Below are 22,088 nucleotides of genomic sequence, written 5' to 3'. Positions count from 1 at the left end.
TGAGGTGGAAACAGAGTGCACATCTTCAACTCTATTGAAAACACACTTTTTCTCTCCACAAAATGACATTTTAAAAATGGTGCAGCAAAGGGCAACTAAATTATTAAAGGGAATGGAGTAGCTCTTTTATGAATGTGGGCTACCTAAGATGTAACTGAACACAGTGAAGGGGTACTTTAGGGCAGGGATATCATGAATTTGTGTAAAAAATATAAGGAGACCACGAAAGAAGCTTTGCATTTTGCCAGGGGCAATCTTTGCCAGCAGCTAAAATGACAATCTAAAGATCACCTATAAACACTGAGAACTTTTAGGGTTGTTTCCCCTGAAGCAGTTGGCAGAGGGTATACTGTAACTATATTATATATTATATATATATTTGAAATGACCTATCATGGCATAACACAAAAAACAGCAAGAAGAAGAGATGAGTATTTACATACCTTAACATATGGATCTGAAGCCAAATCCTTAGTTTTGGGGTCTTTCAGTAATAAAACCTTCATTGTAGAGATGGACCCTAGAGAGAATTGAACCCGAACTTCAGAAAGACAGTTTCTGTACTTAATGATGGTAACAAGAAGCCAGCCAACTACCAGTGATATGATGAGTAAGCAGAGATAGACTGTTCACAGGAGAGCGGATACTCCCTGATAAGGGAAAATGCTGCTGCCTACAGATTACTCTTCATTTCTGGTTTTAAAGGAACTCTCATTGGAAGTACTAAAAACAAGATAAATTGGGTAGAAGCTAACAGGCCTTTCCTAGCTTGTGCCTGTCTGCCGACGTCTCAGTGAGCTGTATTAGCTTGATACTCACTGGAGCAGACTTGCTTGGAGATATTGGTCTAGGTGGAGTGACCTAGAGTTACCAGGGTGGTTCTGGTGAGGCAGAGTTATTGGACATAGGCATGGTGACATCAGAAGTGGCACAATGATGTCAGTGAGATTTTGATGCCGAAGCAGGGTTATTGCATCACTGTTTTCTCAGAGAGAGAAAGTTTTGAACTGGACAGCCCTCTCAAAAACTGTCTGGTTCAAAACCACGTGGGTGGCAGCCCTATCTATATCTATATTCTGCCTGATGAGTAAGTCCAATCCTTTACTTAACTGTATTGGATCTATTATACAGTAATCAGTTATCCAGAAAGCTTTGAAATACAGCAATGCTAAGGGTTCTGGCACACGGGGAGATTAGTCGCCCGCGGGATGGCACACGTGGCGGCGCGATTTCGGGAAATCGCCGAAGTTGCCTCGCGAGGCTTTTTCGGCGATTTCCCTAAATCGCGCCGCTGCATGTGCCATCCCACCGGCGACTTACATTTCCGCCAGTGGGATGGCAGGTGATGGCAACTCGGGGAGATTAGTCGCCCACGAACAGGGAGTTTTGTCGCGGGCGACTTATCTCCCCGTGTGCCAGAGCCCTAAGTTTGGAAAAATGCTAATTGATTGATTTGTTTTTTTTGTTTCTTTAATAATAAGAAATGAACTGTACTTGATGATAACTGAGCCATTGTGAGGTGAGTATCTTAATATTTGTTTTTTATTTATTGGCCAGATTATTGTTTGGATTTCACAACTCTGAAAACCGAACAGACAGCTGAGACCCGAACAGGCCTTAGAAAAGCCGAACTGTTTGGGTCAAAAGCGAACAGGTAGAAACCCTGTAAATAATATTCTTGGGAAGGCCCTCTTCACCTTTTGTATTGGTTATTGGTTGCTTTTTATGTTACTCTAGGGGGCCCATTCATTAAACCACAAATTTTTGCCAATTAAAAGCACGATTGGAAAAAATTTGGCAACCACTATAATATCTGATGTGCAAAAATTGTGCAAAAATTCTTTTCTTGGTCGTATGAAAACATTGTGGTTGTGATGTGAAAGTCCCGAAATTGATGATTTTGGAAGCCTTCTATAGGACTCAATGGCCAAAAGAAAGTCATGATACCAAAGCTTGAATGAATTCTGAAATGCTCGTGGTCTTTGCGAAAAATACAACTTTTTCTAGCAAATTAAAGCAAAACGCAAAAAAGTCGCGTAATATTAACAATATTATCGTGGTCATTACAGAAAGTTCTTAAAATTAGAAAAAATATGATTTTTTCGAAAAAAAAATTGTGGTTTAATGAATGGGCCCCTATATGTCCAATGAATGAAACCCACTTTATGTACATTGCTGTGGAATATGCTGGCACTTTATAAATAAATGTTAATAATAATAATAATATGCTATTTGTCATGCAGCTTTTCTTGGAGAAACTAATAGTACCAACATTCAGCTGACATTCAAAACAAAAAGAATAGCCAGGAGGGTGGCATATCATGCTCCTCCACAGACTGATGTGCCGGGTAAGGGCATTCCAAGCGTTGCCCCATCCCCCTCAAGTGATACCCCTCCTGTATACTGTGCTGCTAGACACAGGCTGCATACTAAAGAAAAAATTTGCAACTATGGATGCATTTATGTGGGGAGGGGGTGATGTAGAAATGTGCAGAAAACATTAAGCTCCTGTTTTTCCAACACCCACACCCTCTGGCTGTAAATAAACTTAGCACCGCTAAAGGTGGCTAAACGCGTTAAGATCCACCTACAGGTGGGTGATACCGGATGAATTTAGGCTAATTCGGTTGTTTGGCCCTGGGGCCAAATGATCGAATTAGAATGCTGGTAATAGGCGCAGTCAGTTCGGGGACCGCATCGGCTCGTTGATCCGACTACATTTTTTAACCTGCCTGATTGATAGCTGGCCGATTTCAGGCCAGATGTTGGTTGGGCAGGCCTGTCGTTTGTACCCTACACAGGCCGATAAGCTGCCAAATCGGTCTAAAGCTGGCCATACACGCACCGATAATATCGTACGAAACCTCGTTTCGTACAATATTCGGTGCGTGTATGGCAAGTCGGCAAGGTGACCAATAACGCAGGAGGCTGCTGATATCGGTCGCCGATCGGCCAGGTCAAAAGATTTTGATCGGGTGCCAAAGAAGGCGCCTGAGCAAAATCTGCCGTCAGGGCTGAATCGGCAGAAGGAGGTAGAAATCCTATTGTTTCTACCTCCTTATCTGCCGTTTCAGCCCTGAAGGTTAGTGGCGATCTGACCGATGGTCGCATGAAAGATTGCAGATCGCCACATGTGTGGCCACCTTAAGGGATTAATATAGGCAGCTCCAATCAACCTGTGTATGGCCACCTTAAGGCAGCAACACTACCTGCTCTCTGCCAGGGCTGCCCATAGCAACCAGTCAAATATACTGGCCAACTGCAGTAAGGCAAATCATGGCAATATTCTGCTTGGTTGCTATGAGTTACTACTCCAGAACATATATACTACACTAAACAGCCTGTCAGGAGCGGCTCAGGGGCTTGTGTGCTGCTTTTTGGATAGGATGCTGCTCTCCATACCACATCTCCCAGCATGGCAACCCTGTCTCTTCACTTCTACCCACCTGTCAGGAATTCAGGGCTCACTCACACTCAGCTTCCATGAGCCCTCTCCTCACTCACCCGCTGTCAGACATGTTCATACCTCTATAGGGTTATACGTTACATATGACTCCGCTCTATAAACCAGATAAAAGATTTTATCTAAAAGTCGGAATAGTATCATTCCTCTTATTGTAAATACATAGAGACACTCCTAGTAACGCACAGTATTCTGCCTCAAATGCTATGGACTTTAAACTTTAAGTATGATGGTCTCCCCTCTCTTTCAGATGGTACAGCCCAGAGAGCTTCCTGTTTACTTCCGCATTCAAGCACGCCGCGTAGGGAAAGGCGAACGGCATGGCTTCTAATGCAAAGCGGAGGGCGCTGGAGCCTGAGCGGCTGCCGGAGAGGAATGAGGAAGAGGAGGATGACATGGAAGGGGACAACTCAGACGAGTCCGATGATATTGAAGATGATGAATCGGAGGAAGAGGAAGAAGTGAACGAGGTATAGTAAAATGGATACCTATAGAAGATAGGGGCTGGTTACGTAAACCTTGCCATGTGGCGTTTAGAACTGCAGCTCCCAGTATTCCCCCGCTGGCAATTCTACCTCAGTGACACCTAGAAAACGGGTGAGCGAAGCTACATATATCCTTCAGCAACACAATGCGGGTCCCAGGACTAGGCCGCTGTATCGGGCCACAACTGGCTGTGTTGCTATACACGGAGCGGCTGGATACCGGAGCGGCTGGATACATGAGCGACTAAATGCAGTTGCCAAAACCTTTAGGCTCAGCAGTGCTCAATTCACTCTCATGCTCCGTCAGACGCGATACAGTCAGTAGCTAAATGTAACAGCAGGGACAGGGCACTACAGGGTTAAACTGCAAAAGTGCAATTCCTTGCACCGTTACTATGTTACAGAATGGCCTGTTCTAAGCTTCATATATTAATTGGTCTTTATTATTTATTTTTTGTAGTTTTTTTTTAACTATATGTGCCCCCTAACTCTTTTTAGCTGTCATGTTGGGGTCACTGACCCCAGCAACGAAAAACTATTGCTCTGTGAGGCTATACATTTGTTATTGGTACTTTTTTTTTGTAACTTTGTCTATTCAGGTCCTCTCCTATTCATATACCAGCTATGCATTTAAACTGCTCCCTGGTTGCTAAGGTAATTTGGGCCCTAACAACCAGATAGCAGCTTTCCAGTTTGGAGATTCAGAAGCTAAACGAAAAGTGAAATAACTAAGAAACTAATAATAATAAAAAATGAAGACTAATTACATATTGTCTCTGAATATTACTCTTTGTTTCATAATAAAAGTTAACTCAGAGTTGAACAACCCCTTTAGTCATGCAATGACAGAATTTGTTGTATACAGTTAACCTGAGCCTCAGTTCCACAGAGCTTGCAGTCTAAGGGGCACATTTACTAACCCACGAACGGGCCGAATGCGTCCGATTGGGTTTTTTTCGTAAGGATCGGTATTTTGCGTTTTTTTCGGAAAAATGTCGCAACTTTTTCGTTACTAATACGATTTGTGCGAAAAAACGCGAGTTGCGCAAAATCTGGCGATTTTTCGTAGCGTTAAAACTTGCGCAAAAAGTTGCGATTTTTTCGTAGCGTTAAAACTTGCACGAAACGTCGCACCTTTTAAGTTTTAACGCTACGAAAAAGGCACAACTTTTCGCGCAAGTTTTAACGCTACAATAAAATCGCCAGATTTTGCGCAACTTTCGGAATGGCTACGAAAAACTTACGTTTTTTCGCGCAAATCGTATTGGTAACGAAAAAGTCGCGACAATTTCCTGAAAAGTCGTAAAGACGCCGAAAAAATCGCAAAATGTTCGTTTTCAAATCGGAATTTTTCCAATTCGGTTCAGATTCGTGTCTTAGTAAATGTGCCCCTAAATCTGTTCCCCTAAGATAGAGTGGGATTCATTTATATGCATCTGTGCTAAATGGCACTAGTGCAGTTACCCATAGCAACCGGGCAGATCTTTGCTTTTATTTTCTAATTCGTAGAAGGGTCTTTGAAGCCAATGTCTGATTGCTATTGGCAACTGCTCTAGTGCAATTTAGCACCTTTTTTAGGGTGTTGTGGAGTTACAGGAACACGAAGAACTGACACAGGATCCGATTTGGCAAGACCTTTCATTAATTCCATTTGTTGAGGTATGTAGGGCCTTTCTACACAGACATGTTGTGTGATTTTTTTTTTTTTTTTTCTAAAATCAAAATTCAGGGACCACAAAAGATTTTTGTCATGTGAAAATTTGTTTCAGATTTGGTCACCTGAGATTTGTTGGGTGTGAAAATATAACCCATATGACAGAGTCTTAATTATTGTTTTAATTATATTTTTGAACTGTTTGCAGCTTTCAAATTGGGGGTCACTGACCCCGGCAGCCAAAAATGTTTGCTCTGTGAGGGTTTAGATTTATTGTTACTTTTTATAACTTTCTATACAGGTCCTCTCCTATTTTTATACCAGCCTCTTATTGAAACTGCTCCCTGGTTGCTAAAGTAATTTGGACTCTAGCAACCAAATATCTCCTGAAACTCCAAACTAGAGAGCAGCTGCTGAACAAGTGAAATAACTACAAAAACTAAAAATAATAAAATGTGAAGACCAATTGCAAACTGTTTTGAAATATTACTCTCTACTCCAACCTTCATACTAAAAGTTAACTTAAAGGTTATCAGTAAATTAGGGGTTTTTGTCATTGTAAAGGTTAATTAGACCCCCTTGTTTAACATAAGATCAGTAAATAGGGCTGAACATACTTTTTTGCCTATAGTTTTTATCAAGAAAAATGTATGTTTTTTGTTATTTGTATGGTTGTTATATGTATTGTTTATATTGTGTATGTGTTTTGTTAATTGATAGTAGGTCTGTTTTAGGTGTGTGTGTATATATATTAACTATATAACTCTGAAACAAAGGTTATTCCAGGTACTGCTCCAATACTTGTAGAGTCCCCCCCCCCCCAAGGCAATGTGCTCAGTGTACATATAATCACTAGATTTATCACGGAACAAACATTATTTATGAATGTTCTGTAGCTACAGTACATGGTGCAATTTAGAATCTGTTGAGATTGAAATGAATTTTTCTGTTTGCAGGAAGTTAATATAGACTTTGAAGCCTACACAATTTCTGACACTGATTCTGAAGGCATAAAGAAGCTGCTCAAACAGGTAAGATGGAGTCTGTCTGTGTCTCATCTTTATTAGGGACCCTTTGTTACACAGGGTCGGGAATATCTGCCAGAGGCACACACCCCAAACCATAGTTGTTGAAATATATTTTATACAAGTTTGAACTGTCTGCTTGCTAAAACGTATTGAGGACTACAGGCTGGTTCTTCCTCTGCTCCCATAATCCTTTGTTTCCCAACTCGCTTGCTAGACCGACATCTTTACAATGTGTTCATGATGAATCTAAATAATTATGAGCCAGTCATAGCCAACGTGGCACAACTGCTAAAGGCTTACTGACAATGGCAAGTGTAATGGTCCTGAGTGTGAATCCCTGCAGTGGCTTGGCTGGCATCAAGAGCCCAACAAGCAGCTTTCACTCTCAAGCAGTAGAGTTGGTCCCACCGGGCTGTTGGCCAATAACCCATTGGCACGTGTAGGAAGCTGTGCAATCAGTTCATGCCTGCTGGCTGAAAGAATTGATCTGCACAATTGCCCATCTTCATGGGTGCCCATATTGGGGCATCATTTTTCATTTGCTTTGCTGAGCTTGGCCAGTTATACTTTAATAATTGGCTGTGGACTAAAGTGACCATACACCTGAAGATGAAATAATAAGAACGGCACTCATATATATCTTTAAAGCTTGTTGCCCTTTATTTTATGCCACAGTTTGACTTGTGGATTCAATGTTTAAGAGGGACAAACAGCGTCGGACTGGACCACCGGGACACCGGCCCAGACCTGACCCTGTTGCCGCTTCCCCTGGCCAGCGATGTCCTCCCCTGATGCGTTTCAGGGGAGGACGCAGGGGGGTTAGGTGTGCGCAGCGGGGGGGCCCTGCAGGGGATGCGTCAGCGGAGGTACCTTGGGGGGGGTGCGGTTGCCCCGGTGGCCCCCCTCATCCCCAAGTCCAACCCTAGGGACAAACCCTCCCTGGAGGGCTCTGGACTAAAATGGCCATACTCCTGAAGATCCATTTACTTGGTAAGACTGACAAGCAAGAGCATCTTGACTAGACTTTGCTACCTACATGCTTGGTTAGGCTCCCGGGCCAAGCAATCCACTCAGAAAAGGCATATGGAGTCTTGTTGGGTTTAGTCCTTGATTGACATGATATTCAAACCTAGGTATCTTGCCAGATATTGGTCGAGCAGTCCATCAGTTTGCCCCCCTTACACAGCCCAGTAAGTTACAGACTAGGTCTGCAAGTGTAAGTCAGAAGCTATTATGGCATAAAGAACGTAAGCAGTGAAAGCATTCAGAAACTCAGTCAGGTCTTTTTGTCACTGCAGCATATAGGACTGTGGTATCCGTGTAGTGTAAATATGTTTAATCAGGAAAAAGAGTAAATGTGCCTTTAACTCTATTGGCAGAATGATCTGCTTTACCTTAAAACACTCTGTTTTATCTGAAACTTGTTTTGGCTCATCATACTAACCATTCCCAATGTCTGTCTCTTCCAACCATTTAAGTTGTTCCTGAAAGCCCATGTGAATATCTCCGAGCTAACAGACCTTCTTATTCAGCAGAATCACATTGGCAGCGCCATTAAGGTAATTACTTGCATCCCCCTGTCATTGGATCACTCTGACATGTGACGTGGGAACATTTTCTGGGCTCCGTTATACCAGTGTAATACATTATAAACAAAGGATTTACCTTCCTGAGACATTTAAACAAGAACTTGTGGCCTGTCACTTACACTGGCTGACCTCAGGGCTATGTTTAAAGGGGAAGTATACCCGTTTGTTAGTACAATTTACTTTCAATTGCAACTGAAAGGCAAACAATAAAGAGTCTTATTTATATTTTTCTTCTTATTATTATTTCTTCTTCTTATTATTCCTCTGGCTATATCATGAATGTATTATTATTATTATTATACATTTCTATTATAGCCTCATACTAAATTTACGCTAGTCCAGAGGAATATTTTTTGATATTTTATTACAGCTCAGGGTAATTACATTCATCGTTCTTTTTGGATTGTCACAATCAAATCTGGTTCCTATTATTCAGAATAAAAATGTTCATTTTTGCCTGAAATCAGTGTGCGGTTTTGTGTAAAGTAGTGTAGTTCTAGAAAAATGGGTTTCTTTATGGCCAGAAAAGTAATTGAGGCTTATGTTTTTACGGGGACATTCTGAGGCAATTTGTTTTTTCAGTTATTTAGCTTTTTGTCCATGAGCTCTCCATTTTGCTTTTTCAGTGGCTATCTGGTTGCTAGGGTATTGTTTACCTAAGCAACCAGGCTGTGATTTGAATGAGAGACTGGAATAAGAATAGGCAAAGGTCCAAATAGGCAGATATATAATAAAAAGTAACAATAAGATTATAGAAATGGAGGCAAATAACTACAAAATTATAAATAATAAAGATCAATGGAAAAGTTGCTAGGAAAAGAACATTATATAACATACTAAAAGTTTGCGTAAAGGCGACCCACCCCTTCAAGGACTACACGGCATATTAATAGTTATTACACTGCTGCTTGAAATGCTCACGACTGATTTAACGGAGGAGGGGTGTGTGAATGAGAAAAAGGTTCAGCTGAGGCAACAAACGTAAACACAGAACCTAACAATAATATAAAATCTGAAACTCCAATATGAAAGAAAATTATACTGTTAAACTTGTGTAGTTTTTAGTTAAATTGTTGTAATATGTAGTCATTCATGAGAATGTAAAATGTAAATATGATTCTCTTCTCTTACCAAAGGTATAACCATTTATTTGCAGTGATATTGTGCCATTATATTGCGCTCATATGTACAATGTAGTGGGGTTCTGTTTGCAGTATTCACGTCACCTAAATATGTTGTTTTTTGCAGCAAGCCGAGAGCCAGGAGGATAGTGATGATGACGATGACGATGACGTAGATCATGTCTTTGGCTTTATAAGTCTTGTGAATCTTACTGAGAGAAAGGTAAGTCCAAGGGCAAATAAAATAAATGCCTTATGTAGAATCTACTGAGATGGTATGGAATGTGCATGGGGAATACATTGGGCAGTTGCTAAACATGTTCTAATAGCAAGGTAATGTGTTCCCTCTATATCAGGGGTCCCCAACCTTTCCTTCTCGTGAGTCACAGTCAAATGTAAAAAGACTTGGAGAGCAACACAAGCACCATAAAAGTTCATGGAGGAGCCAAATAAGGGCTCAGATTGGCTATTAGGGGCCTCTATGCACACTATCAGCTTACAGGGGGCTTTATTTGGTAGAAAATCTTAATTTTTATTCAACCAAAACTTGCCCCCACGTCAGGAATTCAACAATAACTCCCTGGTTTGGGGGCACTGAGAGCAACATCCAAGGGGTTGGGGAGCAACATGTTGCCCCTGAGCCATTGGTTAGGGATCACTGCTCTATATAAATGAGGCCTTCCATCCACTGTTGTTTATCACAATTGCAGAACCTGCCATTGCTGCTTTGATTTCTTTTCAACTGATTTCTTTTGTCTTTTTCCAAGTTGTGCCACAAGACACTGGGCATAACGCGATTCCAAGCAACTGTTACAATTGTTCCATTTGTTCTTTTAGGGCACCTCGTGCGTGGAACAGATTAAAGAGCTGATTTTGACGCGCTGCGAGGAGAACTGCGAACAGAGCATGGTTGAACAGTTTGATAAAGTTCTAAACAACAACAGCAAGCCTGTGGGTTTCCTCCTAAGCGAGAGATTCATTAATGTACCTGCACAGATTGCTCTGCCCATGCATCAGCAGCTTCAGTAAGCAGATTCCCCCCGCTGTGCCTTCCCCACCCCTGCTCCACCTCCAGGGGGCATCAGAGATGTTATTTAAATGTAAATGTGTTGAAGGAACAGGAGTGGAAAAGTGACAATGATGTTTATATGATTAGTAGGAAAAACAAGATCATTTTTTTTTTGTTTTTATGGCAACGGCAGAGCTAGAATTTCTCTTTTAGTGGCATTTACAATATAGGAGATATCAGTTCATGTTTTAGCGGTTTGCTTTAAATGCATATAATTAACAAAATCTCATTAGGCTCATTAGCTGTATAATCTGCCCCTCCAGACCGAGTCTGCAGATTATCATTATCAAACTGCATAACCAACAACTGGCCAGGGATCAGCCATATATTTATCAGACTGGTTTAAATATCCTGTGGGATGAGGACTGCATTGGTCTATGGCTGATGTGCCTAGATAGGCCCGTGCTGTGCTTATTATTATGCTCTTAAGGGGGTGGTTCACCTTTCAGTTAACTTTTAGTATGTTTATGAATGGCTTATTCTTAGAAGCTTTTCAGTTGGTCTTTATTATTTTTTTTATAGCAGCCAAACTATTGCTGTGTGAGGCTACAGTTTTTTTGTTACTTGCTAATACTTTTTTTTCTACTCCTGTCCTCTCCTATAAATATATCAATATCGCATTCAAACCACTCCATGGTTGTTAAGGTAATTTGAACCCTAGCAACCAGATACCTGCTGAAATTCTAAACTAAGAGCTGCTGGACAAAAAGTGAAATAATTAAAAAAACAAAACATAGAATAAAGACCAATTGCAAATTGCCTTAAGGTCCCCATACACGGGGCGATTGTAGCTGCCGATATCGGTCCCTTGGACTGATTCGGCAGCTTATCGGCCCGTGTAGGGGCAGAAACGAGGGGCATGCCCGACCGATATCTGGCCTGAAATTGGCCAGATATCGATCGGGCAGGTTAGAAAATTCAGTCGGATCGGGGACCGCGTCGGCTCGTTGATGCGGTCCCAGAACCGACTGCCCCATTGCCACCGTTAGAACTCGCCTAGATGGTAACATGCCATGTTATGATGTCTGGAAGATACATGTTGACATTCACAGTCATAGTACCTGTTTCTTGTAGGCACTTTTTACAACCTTTTCGGGCACAGGGCTTCTCTGCTTAGGCCTGGACTGGCAATCTGGCAATCTGGCAAATGCCAGAGGGACTGCTGTAAAATGCCATAGATAGTGACTATTAAGTGGGGCTGTTTGGGCCTCTGTGTATTGGAAATGCTACAGACTATTTTGAATCCCAGTCTGGGCCTGTCTCCACTACTCCCCAAGCCATCAGCCTTATGCTTTTATATGTAGCCTCTGAGCAACATAGTTTCCTCTTCTCTAAACATGGGTAATGGTGCCTGTACCCTCCTCAGATGTGTAGCTTGAGTGCTGAACTGAAGTTTAACTAAATCCAAGTTATGTCTCAGAACTATGTTGCATGAAAAAGGATTAAAACCTGAACGTGCTTAAATATAAAAGAGAAACATTTTCTCATATTTTGGACTTGAAAGTGTGAAATGCGCTGTTCAAACCCGGGCAAATTCCTTATTAAATATACAAGCTATAAATTGAAAATTGCATAGCCGTGCAAGACACGCAGATAAGCAGGCTTGAAATTAGCGTCTCGCCTTAGGATAGGCGACAATAACTAATATGTTGACTGAAACAAGAGCATTAAGTCTTGCAGCATTAGTGATGAGAAACCCCCTTAGGTTACAGTATGTGCCAAGACAAACTAAATGGGATATTAGAAATAAATAACACAGATATCCGCCAAATTATCTAATAAAGCAATGCAGGCTGGGAAAGAACATCTCTAAATTTCTTGTGGAAATTGTTGGCTCAACTGCATCTGCTCAGCATTTGATGCATTTACATTTATATTCTTCTATTGCAACTGTGAAAGCACCACAATGATGCAGCATCCACCATTTATATACTGGGCTTCGCTATCTGTTGTGGCACAAATCAGTCTTTGGTGCTGTTCTGTGCAGCTGTGTGAGGAAAACAGGCCAAATAAATATAAATCAATTTGGCAAAAAGAGGGCAAGAACAAGGAGAATGGACAACTGGAAATACTCCAAACTGTTCCTTTTGTGGTTGGTTGGGGCACTGCTAACAAATCAGTATTTCATTGAATATATTTTTATAGTTAGATTTCCTCTAAAAGGAAGAGTTATGCCTTTATATTAGAAGGAACTTTCTAAAGAACCAACCTGTGTGAGTGGCAGTATATAAATGCCAGATGTTTTCAATAATATGAAGGCCAGTCATTTAAGTTTATGTTAGACAAGCCCAACAAGCTATAGGGGTGTCTTTATGTTCAATCTGCCCTCTTCCAGGCAGGCAGGGAAACTGCAGAGACGATTAATACTAATCAGTGTTTTCATAATGGGCTTGGCTCAGTATGGACTGCAGCAATTGGCTGTGATTGATTTTGTCGAGTGGATGGAATTAACCATCAGGGTAGGAGTCACGTCTTGGAACAGTATTTCTGCCAATACATTTCAGATATGTTAACCTGCTCTGTGTGTTACTGGTGATTATAGTAACTGTGCCCAAAGAAATAACTGCTTAAAGAACCCTTTGTAGTCTATTTAGGTGCCTTGTGTTTTATTTTTAAACAGGAAAGAATTGGCAGATACTCAGAGAACCAATAAACCATGCGGGAAGTGTTATTACTATTTAATTCTGAGCAAAACCTTTGTGGAAGCGGCAAAAACATCCAAGGGGAGAGTTGGCTCCCAGGCCAAGGAAGAGCTGATGTTTGCCAATGCAGAAGATGAGTTTTTCTACGAGGTAAAGTGAAGCTGATTGTGTGGGGGGGAAGAGTGGGAGTGTATGGTTAAAGTGTGCATACTAAAGGAGCAGGGAGTCCAGGTAAAAATGTGTGGGATGATCACTTGTACAAATGTCCGCTCAGTGTTTGTGCCTAAAGTTGATGGACTACAGCTCCCAGCATGCTTTGATCTTTGAGGGCTGGGAGTTGTAATCAAGTGATATTTGTGTTGAGTGACACTGGCAAGTTCTGTTCCCTACAAGCACTTATGGAAGGACTTAAAGAAAAACTATACCCCCAAACAATCTCTATAAAAATATACAACACATATGTAAAATCCTGCTTCATCTAAATAAACCATTTTCATGAAAATAGAATTTTTTAGTACAGGTATGGGACCTGTTATCCAAAATGCTTGAGACCTGGGGTTTTCCGGATAAGGAATCTTTCTGTAATTTGGATCTCCACAATTTAAGTCTGCTAAAAATTATTTAAATAATGAATAAACTCAATAGGCTTGTTTTACCTCCAATAAGGATTAATTATATCTTCGTTGGGATCAAGTACAGGTACTGTTTTATTATTACAGAGAAAAGGGAATCATTTAACCATGAAATAAACCCAATAGGGCTGTTCTGCCCCCAATAAGGGGTAATTATATCTTAGTTGGGATCAAGTACAAGGTACTGTTTTATTATTACAGAGAAAAGGGAATCATTTAACCATTAAATAAACCCAACAGGGCTGTTCTGCCCCCAATAAGGGGTAATTATATCTTAGTTGGGATCAAGTACAGGTACTGTTTTATTATTACAGAGAAAAGGGAATCATTTAACCATTAAATAAACCCAACAGGGCTGTTCTGCCCCCAATAAGGGGTAATTATATCTTAGTTGGGATCAAGTACAAGGTACTGTTTTATTATTACAGAGAAAAGGGAATCATTTAACCATTAAATAAACCCAATAGGGCTGTTCTGCCCCCAATAAGGGGTAATTATATCTTAGTTGGGATCAAGTACAGGTACTGTTTTATTATTACAGAGAAAAGGGAATCATTTAACCATGAAATAAACCCAATAGGGCTGTTCTGCCCCCAATAAGGGGTAATTATAACTTAGTTGGGATCAAGTACAGGTACTGTTTTATTTTTACAGAGAAAAAGGAAATCATTTTTAAAAATTAGAATTAGTTCCTTATAATGGAGTCTATGGAAGACGGGCTTTCCGTCACTCGAAACTTTCTGGATAATAGGTTTCTGGACAAGGGCTCCAATACCTGTACTATGTGCCATTGGGTAATACTAAATAGAAAACTGTCATTTTAAATATCAAGGGCCATCCCCTGGGATCACACGATTCATGGTTTACACAAACAAACCAAGGGCACACATACATGTTAGGCCACATCACTGGTTAAGTATTTATTCGGGGGGTATAATTTTCCTTTAACAAGGAACTGTGTGGTGCTGTCCATATATCTAAGCAAAAGTTTCTTACTGCAGATCCAGCAGCTCGTTGCCTTTATTAAGCCCTGGGTCGCATTAAATTGGTCATTTTCGCTCACAGCAAGGGCATAGATTACGTTCCTTATACTGAATGTGCCATTCTTGCTAATTAACGGGCCTTGTTTTTAGCTCCTTTCTTGGAATGGAGAGGTTCTTTGTTTCTGGCACCTCTGGCAGTTTCAGCATGTGCCTGAAATGCTAACTCCATTTATCTGCAGCACCGGCTCTCCGTTCCGCTCTGGACTGAGCTCGCCATGAAAGCAAGCCAGGTTTTGGGGATTAGCCAAGCTAACTGCACTTGAGGGGCATTATTTATTCTTTACAAGTGTTTGTGAACCACTGTAGTCGGTAGATTGAGCAAGACGAAGGACTAATAAAGGCACTGCGACTGTTTCATTCCGCCTGTAAAGGTGCTCATAGCTTTGTATGCCCGGGGGGGGACACTGGTTTTCTTTAACCCATAAAGCCTCCTCACCTCTTCACAAAGTGCTCCTGTCAGTCTAGGGCTAATGTCACACTATATTTAATTTGTTTGAAAAGGACTCAGAATGGCCTCCCGCAGCTCTCATTCACTTAAACACACGGTCAGGCAGAAAATGTTGCACTTCTGCCAATTTCCCATTCAAGCAAATAAGAGCTGCAGAATGGGAACCCTTTTGGCTTTTTTACCCAAATAACCCTATTTGCTTTTAGTCTGAAAAGCGCAGGCTGAGAAGAGCCCCATGAAACATTGGCTTAAGGCTGGTTACACACAAGTAAACTTTCAGAATGTCCAGTGTATTATTAGTGCAAGGGACATATCAGACACAGCTCTGATGACCCAAGGTACACACAAAGCTTCACACACGTGATTGAGTCATTTTTTCCCTTTTGGCAGGGTATGTCCAACTCTGTTCCATTCTGGAATGTCTGTTACAATAGAATAATGTGGGGGCATGATCTGATGTTATTAAGGGTGAAGACACATGGAGCTACTAGTAGCAGCTACTTGTCGTGGCTACTAAAATAGACAATGCTGATCATTTACTGATAATTGTCTCTACGTGTGTTTTAGCAGAGGCAACTCTCAGTATTGTCTATGGCAGGGGATTTTCTGGAGTTTAGTAGCCGTGAAAAAGTAGCTGCTACTAGTGTCTTAACCCTAAGGGCTCTGGCACACGGGGAGATTAGTCGTCCGCGACAAATCTCCCTGTTCGCGGGCGACTAATCTCCGAGTTGCCATCATTTGCCATCCCACTGGCGAAAATGTAAGTCGCCGGTGGGATGGCACACGCGGCGGCGCGATTTCGGCAAATCGCCGAAAATGCCTCGCGAGGCAACTTCGGCGATTAGCCGAAATCGCCTGCACAGCGTGTACCATTCCACCGGCGACTTACATGTTCGGCGGTGGGATGGTAGATCAGGGAGATTAGTCGCCCGTGACAAGGGAGATTTGTCGCGGGCGACTAATCTCCCCGTGTGCCAGAGCCCTAAAGGGGTGGTTAACTTTTAGTTAATAAAATTACTTTTTTTTTTCTTTTTAAATGGTTTTGATTGATAGATATATACTAATCAGGGGTTTAGTTCATATAGACTAAAGTTTGTTTAACTTTTAGTATGTGATAGAATGTCCTATTCCCTGCAGCTTTTGCAGTTTATTTGCTGCCGCCTTCTTCCTATGCCTCTTTCCAGCTTTCAAATTGGGGGTCACTGACCCCGGCAGCCAGAAAAAACTATTGTTCTGTGAGGCTACAATGTTATTGTTATGATTATTTTTATTACTTCTATTACTATTCATTGCCCCTTCAATACTTATTCCAGTCTGTTTGTTAGGGAAAATAACCACATGGCTGCTGGAATACCAGTATAGCAGACTTCTGTAGAGCAGGGACAGGCAAGGGGGGCAATATAGCAGACTTCTGTAGAGCAGGGACCCGCAAGGGGGGCAATATAGCAGACTTCTGTAGAGCAGGGACCGGCAAGGGGGGCAATATAGCAGACTTCTGTAGAGCAGGGACCGGTAAGGGGGGCAATATAGCAGACTTCTGTAGAGCAGGGACCAGCAAGGGGGGGCAATATAGCAGACTTCTCTAGAGCAGGGACCGGCAAGGGGGGCAATATAGCAGACTTCTGTAGAGCAGGGACAGGCAAGGGGGGGCAATATAGCAGACTTCTGTAGAGCAGGGACAGGCACGGGGGGCAATATAGCAGACTTCTGTAGAGCAGGGACAGGCAAGGGGGGCAATATAGCAGACTTCTGTAGAGCAGGGACAGGCAAGGGGGGCAATATATCAGACGTCTGTAGAGCAGGGACAGGCAAGGGGGGCAATATATCAGACATCTGTAGAGCAGGGACAGGCAAGGGGGGCAATATATCAGACGTCTGTAGAGCAGGGACAGGCAAGGGGGGCAATATATCAGACGTCTGTAGAGCAGGGACAGGCAAGGGGGGCAATATAGCAGACTTCTCTAGAGCAGGGACCCGCAAGGGGGGGCAATATAGCAGACTTCTCTAGAGCAGGGACAGGCAAGGGGGGCAATATAGCAGTTTTCTCTAGAGCAGGGACAGGCAAGGGGGGCAATATAGCAGACGTCTGTAGAGCAGGGACAGGCAAGGGGGGCAATATAGCAGACTTCTCTAGAGCAGGGACCAGCAAGGGGGGCAATATAGCAGACTTCTCTAGAGCAGGGACAGGCAAGGGGGGCAATATAGCAGACTTCTCTAGAGCAGGGACAGGCAAGGGGGGCAATATAGCAGACTTCTGTAGAGCAGGGACAGGCAAGGGGGGCAATATAGCAGACTTCTCTAGAGCAGGGACAGGCAAGGGGGGCAATATATCAGACTTCTCTAGAGCAGGGACAGGCAAGGGGGGCAATATAGCAGACTTCTGTAGAGCAGGGACAGGCAAGGGGGGCAATATAGCAGACTTCTCTAGAGCAGGGACAGGCAAGGGGGGCAATATAGCAGACTTCTGTATTGCTCATTTCTGCAGAGCTGGGGTGAGCAAGAGGGTCCGTGAAGCAGAGTTCTCCAGAGAACTCTAAAAATGCTGCTGTTGCATTAACTGCTGTTATGCCATAAATGCCACAAGTTCCCTTTCTCTGTTCTAGAACTTCGGTTCTAGGGATATAGCATGACTTCTCAGGTCACAAAACATTTCACAGATTCCTGTGCAGTAACAAGATTTTTGCTTCTCACCCCCTGAACAACACATACGTCTATCCATTATGTAGTGATATTATTCCTAAAGCACATATATATATATATATATATATATATATATATATATATATATATATATATATATATATATAAAGGATGGTTTAAGAGCCAGAACAGTTCCTACACAAGGACATTGGGGCTTCCAGCATTGCGTTGTAGAGGAATAACTTTCCATTTTATCACGGGATGCTAGCAATATCTCACTTTGCCTTTCAACCATAGAGAAGTATTCCACCCCATTAAACCGGCTTTTAATATAGGCATAAAATCCACTTTATAACAGCATATTTCTGCGAGAGGAGAATCTCGTCCATTTACTGCACGCTCAATTTCATTTAATTAAAACTGCATATGTATATTTCAATGTATCGCAGGGTTCCCTAGTTGTGCACACTGATAACTTGATATAGGAAGGCTCTGCAACCTTGCACTTTAGATACAGAATGTAATAATTAGAGCTTATTAATTACTTTATCTCAGCCAGACCTGAGGAAACAGCTGGGATTCTGGCTCTTTATTAACATTTTAAAGCGTGTCCAGAGAGATCCCTGTCATCTCTAACTTGTTTGTGTAACGGGGCCTAGCCTGCATCCCATTGGCTTTTGTTGAAGGGGAACTTCTCCTTTAAATAAACACGTGGCATTGTATTTATGGCCCTTTTCTAAACGTCTTTTGATTTGTTCCTTATTTTTTATGGTTTTCAAAAAATTATCTTTCTTACCCTCAGCAACCAAACATGGTTGTGTGGGGTCACTGACCCCAGAAAAAAAAAACCCAAAAACCCCAAACTAACTGTAAAGGGCCTATGAGGCATATATTATAGGCACCACTTTGTGCCCAGCAGGAATGGCACATTTGTTTCTGTGTAGGGTGGAAGCTGGCATCTAGGGTTTAGTGGGGAGGTTTTTCAAAATTTGGCTGATTGTAATAGGTTGTTTTCTTCCACCCCAAATCTTTAGTTCTTGTTAATATCTGTATCTTAACATAGATTATGCACCCCTGGCATTCAGTTCTTTGCATGCCCATTTTGTTCATTTCTTTGGATGGCTGGGCATTCAGAGAACGGGACAACTGAATGCCATCATCATAGGAGGCTCTCCCCCCCCCTCCCAGTGATTGTACCATTCCTTTTTCTTTAAGGGGTCTATGAAGGACAGTGTTGGACTGGGTGCTAGGGGCCCCACCAGATAACCTTAGATAGCTGGCCCACTCTCCATACTATATTTATGTCTTTCCTCCATTTCTCATCTTTGCTCTCGTAGAGGGATTGGCCATGGGACACCTATACAAAGCTGAACTTATCTATCATTTCTATAGGGCCAGCACGTTTCACAGCACTTTACATTAATTTATAACAAAGAAATGGTATCAGCGGGCTGTGCTCATAAGACACTGACACCTGGGGAATTTCCCTGGTATCCTAGTGGGTCATCCTAGTGATGGGGGAAACTCGCTCCAAGGTAGCATAGTTTATCAATAGGGGAGTGATACGAACTGCTAAATAGTATAAAGAAACCAAATTAGATTGTGAAGGGGCTTATGGGAAGTTAAATATGCCAAAGGTGCCTGCGTGTTCACTTAACTGCTTGCTATCAGACGGCCGAGGGAAAGGGAGGGGGAGGCCCCATAAAAATGACAATGAAAAAGAACTGCAAAGTGCTCAGCGGAGCACTTTAGGCAGATTTAATTTTGGATGTTTTATGTTCCCATCAGTGCAGATATATTAGCTTGCTGCAAAGTGTGAAGGTTAGCTCCTGCTATTCTAGAAAGAGAACCTTGTTCCCTGCTAATGAACGTTTTACCTGTATATTTCCCTTTCTTTCATGTGCAGAAAGCTCTGCTGAAGTTCAGCTACTCGGTGCAGGAGGAGAGCGACACGCAGCTGGGCGGCCGATGGTCCTTCTCCGACGTGCCCATGAAACCCTTGAGGACGGTGATGTTGGTTCCCGCCGACAGGATGAATTCAATCATGGACAAGTTCAAAGAATACCTCTCCGTGTGAACCGTTTCCCTCCAAACAGAACTATGTACCCGAACGCCGATAACATCATAGAGACTAATTAATTTTTATAAACGTGCGCGTACAATCGTAGTCATTCATTTCATCTTTTGTATCCGCTGTCGGCTCCGGCGAGACCACGCAAGGGTTCTGGGAGATTTCATTAGTGTAATTAAAGACAAGGTCCCTTTAGAGCAGGCGTTCAGTCCCCGGCAGGGAGAGAGTACAACACAGGGTTCACTATATCATTTATTTGATCAGACACAGGGAGGGGAGGAAAAGGGTTACTCGGATTCCTATAACATTTACAAAAAAAGAAATCAGTTCATTAAAGTTTTCCTTTCCTTTTGGACATGTATTGCACTCCTGGAGTTTTCTCTATTAGCCAAGGTCATTGTATAATGCATCTTTGTTCTGTTGCACCTTCATCATCGGCATCAGGTAGGGGCTCCTCTTCTCCGGGCTCTTCAGCCGGGGAACTGGGCACAGTCTGGTGCTGCTGCAGGAGCTCTTTAGTCTCACTAGGGGGCAGGTTGCTGAAGTAGTACGGGGGAACGAACTCCATGAACCTAATGAAAAATAAAGTTTTTCCCCATTAATCCTGAGGTTACATATGTATCCATTGAGGCTATATCGTAACATAAACAAAAGCTTGCAACGAATCCACTATCACCCCTCACTATTTCAACTGAACCAAACCCAAACATGTTAACTACTAATTGGTTCTATAAGTAACAACAGCGGTTCAGTTGTTTTAGGGCTCTGGCACACGGGGAGATTAGTTTGCCGAAATCACCTGCGCAGTGTGTGCCATCCCATCGGCGACTTACATTTTCGGCAGTGGGATGGTAGTTCGAGGAGATTTGTCACGGGCGACTAATCTCCCCGTGTGCCAGAGCCCTAAGGGTGAAGACACACTGAGCTAATAGTAGCAGCTACTTTTTCACCGCTACTAAATGCCATAAAATACCCTGCCATAGACAATACTGAGAATTGATTTGAATTATCAGTAAATTATCCTATTGCCTAAGTAGCAGCTACTAGTAGTTCTGTGCGTCTTCACCCTTAACCATCTTTCTATTTAACCAATCACAGTCTCAGGTCTTCACTATAGTTCCTCCCACAAAACTTGAATGATGTGGTTAACCCATTCCTTACAGCTCTGTCAGTGCAGCACCACTACCCTACTATACCTGCTATCCCAGAGGCTATTATCCCACTGCTACTATAGGCACCATCTCTCCCTACTATACCTGCTATCCCACAGCCACAGTCCATTCCCAGAGGCTATTATCCCCCCACTGCTACTATAGGCACCATCTCTCCCTACTATACCTGCTATCCCACAGCCACAGTCCCTTCCCAGAGGCTATTATCCCCCACTGCTACTATAGGCACCATCTCTCCCTACTATACCTGCTATCCCACAGCCCCAGTCCCTTCCCAGAGGCTATTATCCCCCCACTGCTACTATAGGCACCATCTCTCCCTACTATACCTGCTATCCCACAGCCCCAGTCCATTCCCAGAGGCTATTATCCCCCCACTGCTACTATAGGCACCATCTCTCCCTACTATACCTGCTATCCCACAGCCCCAGTCCCTTCCCAGAGGCTATTATCCCCCCACTGCTACTATAGGCACCATCTCTCCCTACTATACCTGCTATCCCACAGCCACAGTCCATTCCCAGAGGCTATTATCCCCCACTGCTACTATGGCACCATCTCTCCCTACTATACCTGCTATCCCACAGCCCCAGACCCTTCCCAGAGGCTATTATCCCCCCCACTGCTACTAATAGGCACCATCTCTCCCTACTATACCTTCTATCCCACAGCCCCAGTCCCTTCCCAGAGGCTATTATCCCCCCACTGCTACTATAGGCACCATCTCTCCCTACTATACCTGCTATCCCACAGCCCCAGTCCCTTCCCAGAGGCTATTATCCCCCCACTGCTACTATAGGCACCATCTCTCCCTACTATACCTGCTATCCCACAGCCCCAGTCCCTTCCCAGAGGCTATTATCCCCCCACTGCTACTATAGGCACCATCTCTCCCTACTATACCTGCTATCCCACAGCCACAGTCCCTTCCCAGAGGCTATAATCCCACTGCTACTAATAGGCACCATCTCTCCCTACTATACCTGCTATCCCACAGCCCCAGTCCCTTCCCAGAGGCTATTATTCCCCCA

General features: G+C 42.8%; 3 protein-coding genes across 7 annotated transcripts in view; 1 reads left to right on the top strand and 2 right to left on the bottom strand.

Annotated features, from left to right (window-relative positions):
• The window catches only part of uros (uroporphyrinogen III synthase), a 71,862-nt gene extending 67,889 nt beyond the window's left edge, over positions 1 to 3,973 (bottom strand). The window contains exons 1-2 of one of the 2 annotated variants that reach the window (XM_012958524.3): positions 3,952 to 3,973; positions 444 to 520 (exon numbers count right to left, since the gene is read on the bottom strand). In XM_012958524.3, coding sequence (XP_012813978.1) covers positions 444 to 506 — 63 coding nt within the window. In that variant the 5' untranslated portion in view covers positions 507 to 520; positions 3,952 to 3,973. Of the gene's footprint in view, positions 1 to 443; positions 521 to 3,446; positions 3,522 to 3,951 lie in introns of those variants that run through there. The other variant, NM_001113852.1, reaches the window with a different exon arrangement.
• Positions 3,523 to 20,240, top strand: bccip (BRCA2 and CDKN1A interacting protein). The gene is given in 7 exon segments (NM_001004968.1): positions 3,523 to 3,933; positions 6,559 to 6,633; positions 8,109 to 8,189; positions 9,468 to 9,563; positions 10,178 to 10,365; positions 13,030 to 13,201; positions 19,721 to 20,240. Coding segments are annotated over 7 exon segments (933 nt in total). The 5' UTR covers positions 3,523 to 3,783; the 3' UTR covers positions 19,892 to 20,240.
• dhx32 (DEAH-box helicase 32 (putative)) overlaps positions 20,125 to 22,088 on the bottom strand; it is a 38,212-nt gene continuing 36,248 nt past the window's right edge. For all 4 annotated transcript variants that reach the window (XM_031906149.1, XM_004912720.4, XM_002932650.5 and 1 more), the window contains one exon: positions 20,125 to 20,457. In XM_031906149.1, the coding sequence (XP_031762009.1) occupies positions 20,280 to 20,457 (178 nt within the window). In that variant the 3' untranslated portion in view covers positions 20,125 to 20,279. The remainder of the gene's footprint in view (positions 20,458 to 22,088) is intronic.

The sequence above is a fragment of the Xenopus tropicalis genome, chromosome 7 (genome assembly GCF_000004195.4).
Source record: "Xenopus tropicalis strain Nigerian chromosome 7, UCB_Xtro_10.0, whole genome shotgun sequence".
In the NCBI taxonomy this organism is placed as follows: domain Eukaryota; kingdom Metazoa; phylum Chordata; class Amphibia; order Anura; family Pipidae; genus Xenopus; species Xenopus tropicalis.
Note: the sequence above shows the minus strand (reverse complement) of the source record. Positions and strands in the feature narration are given on the sequence as shown.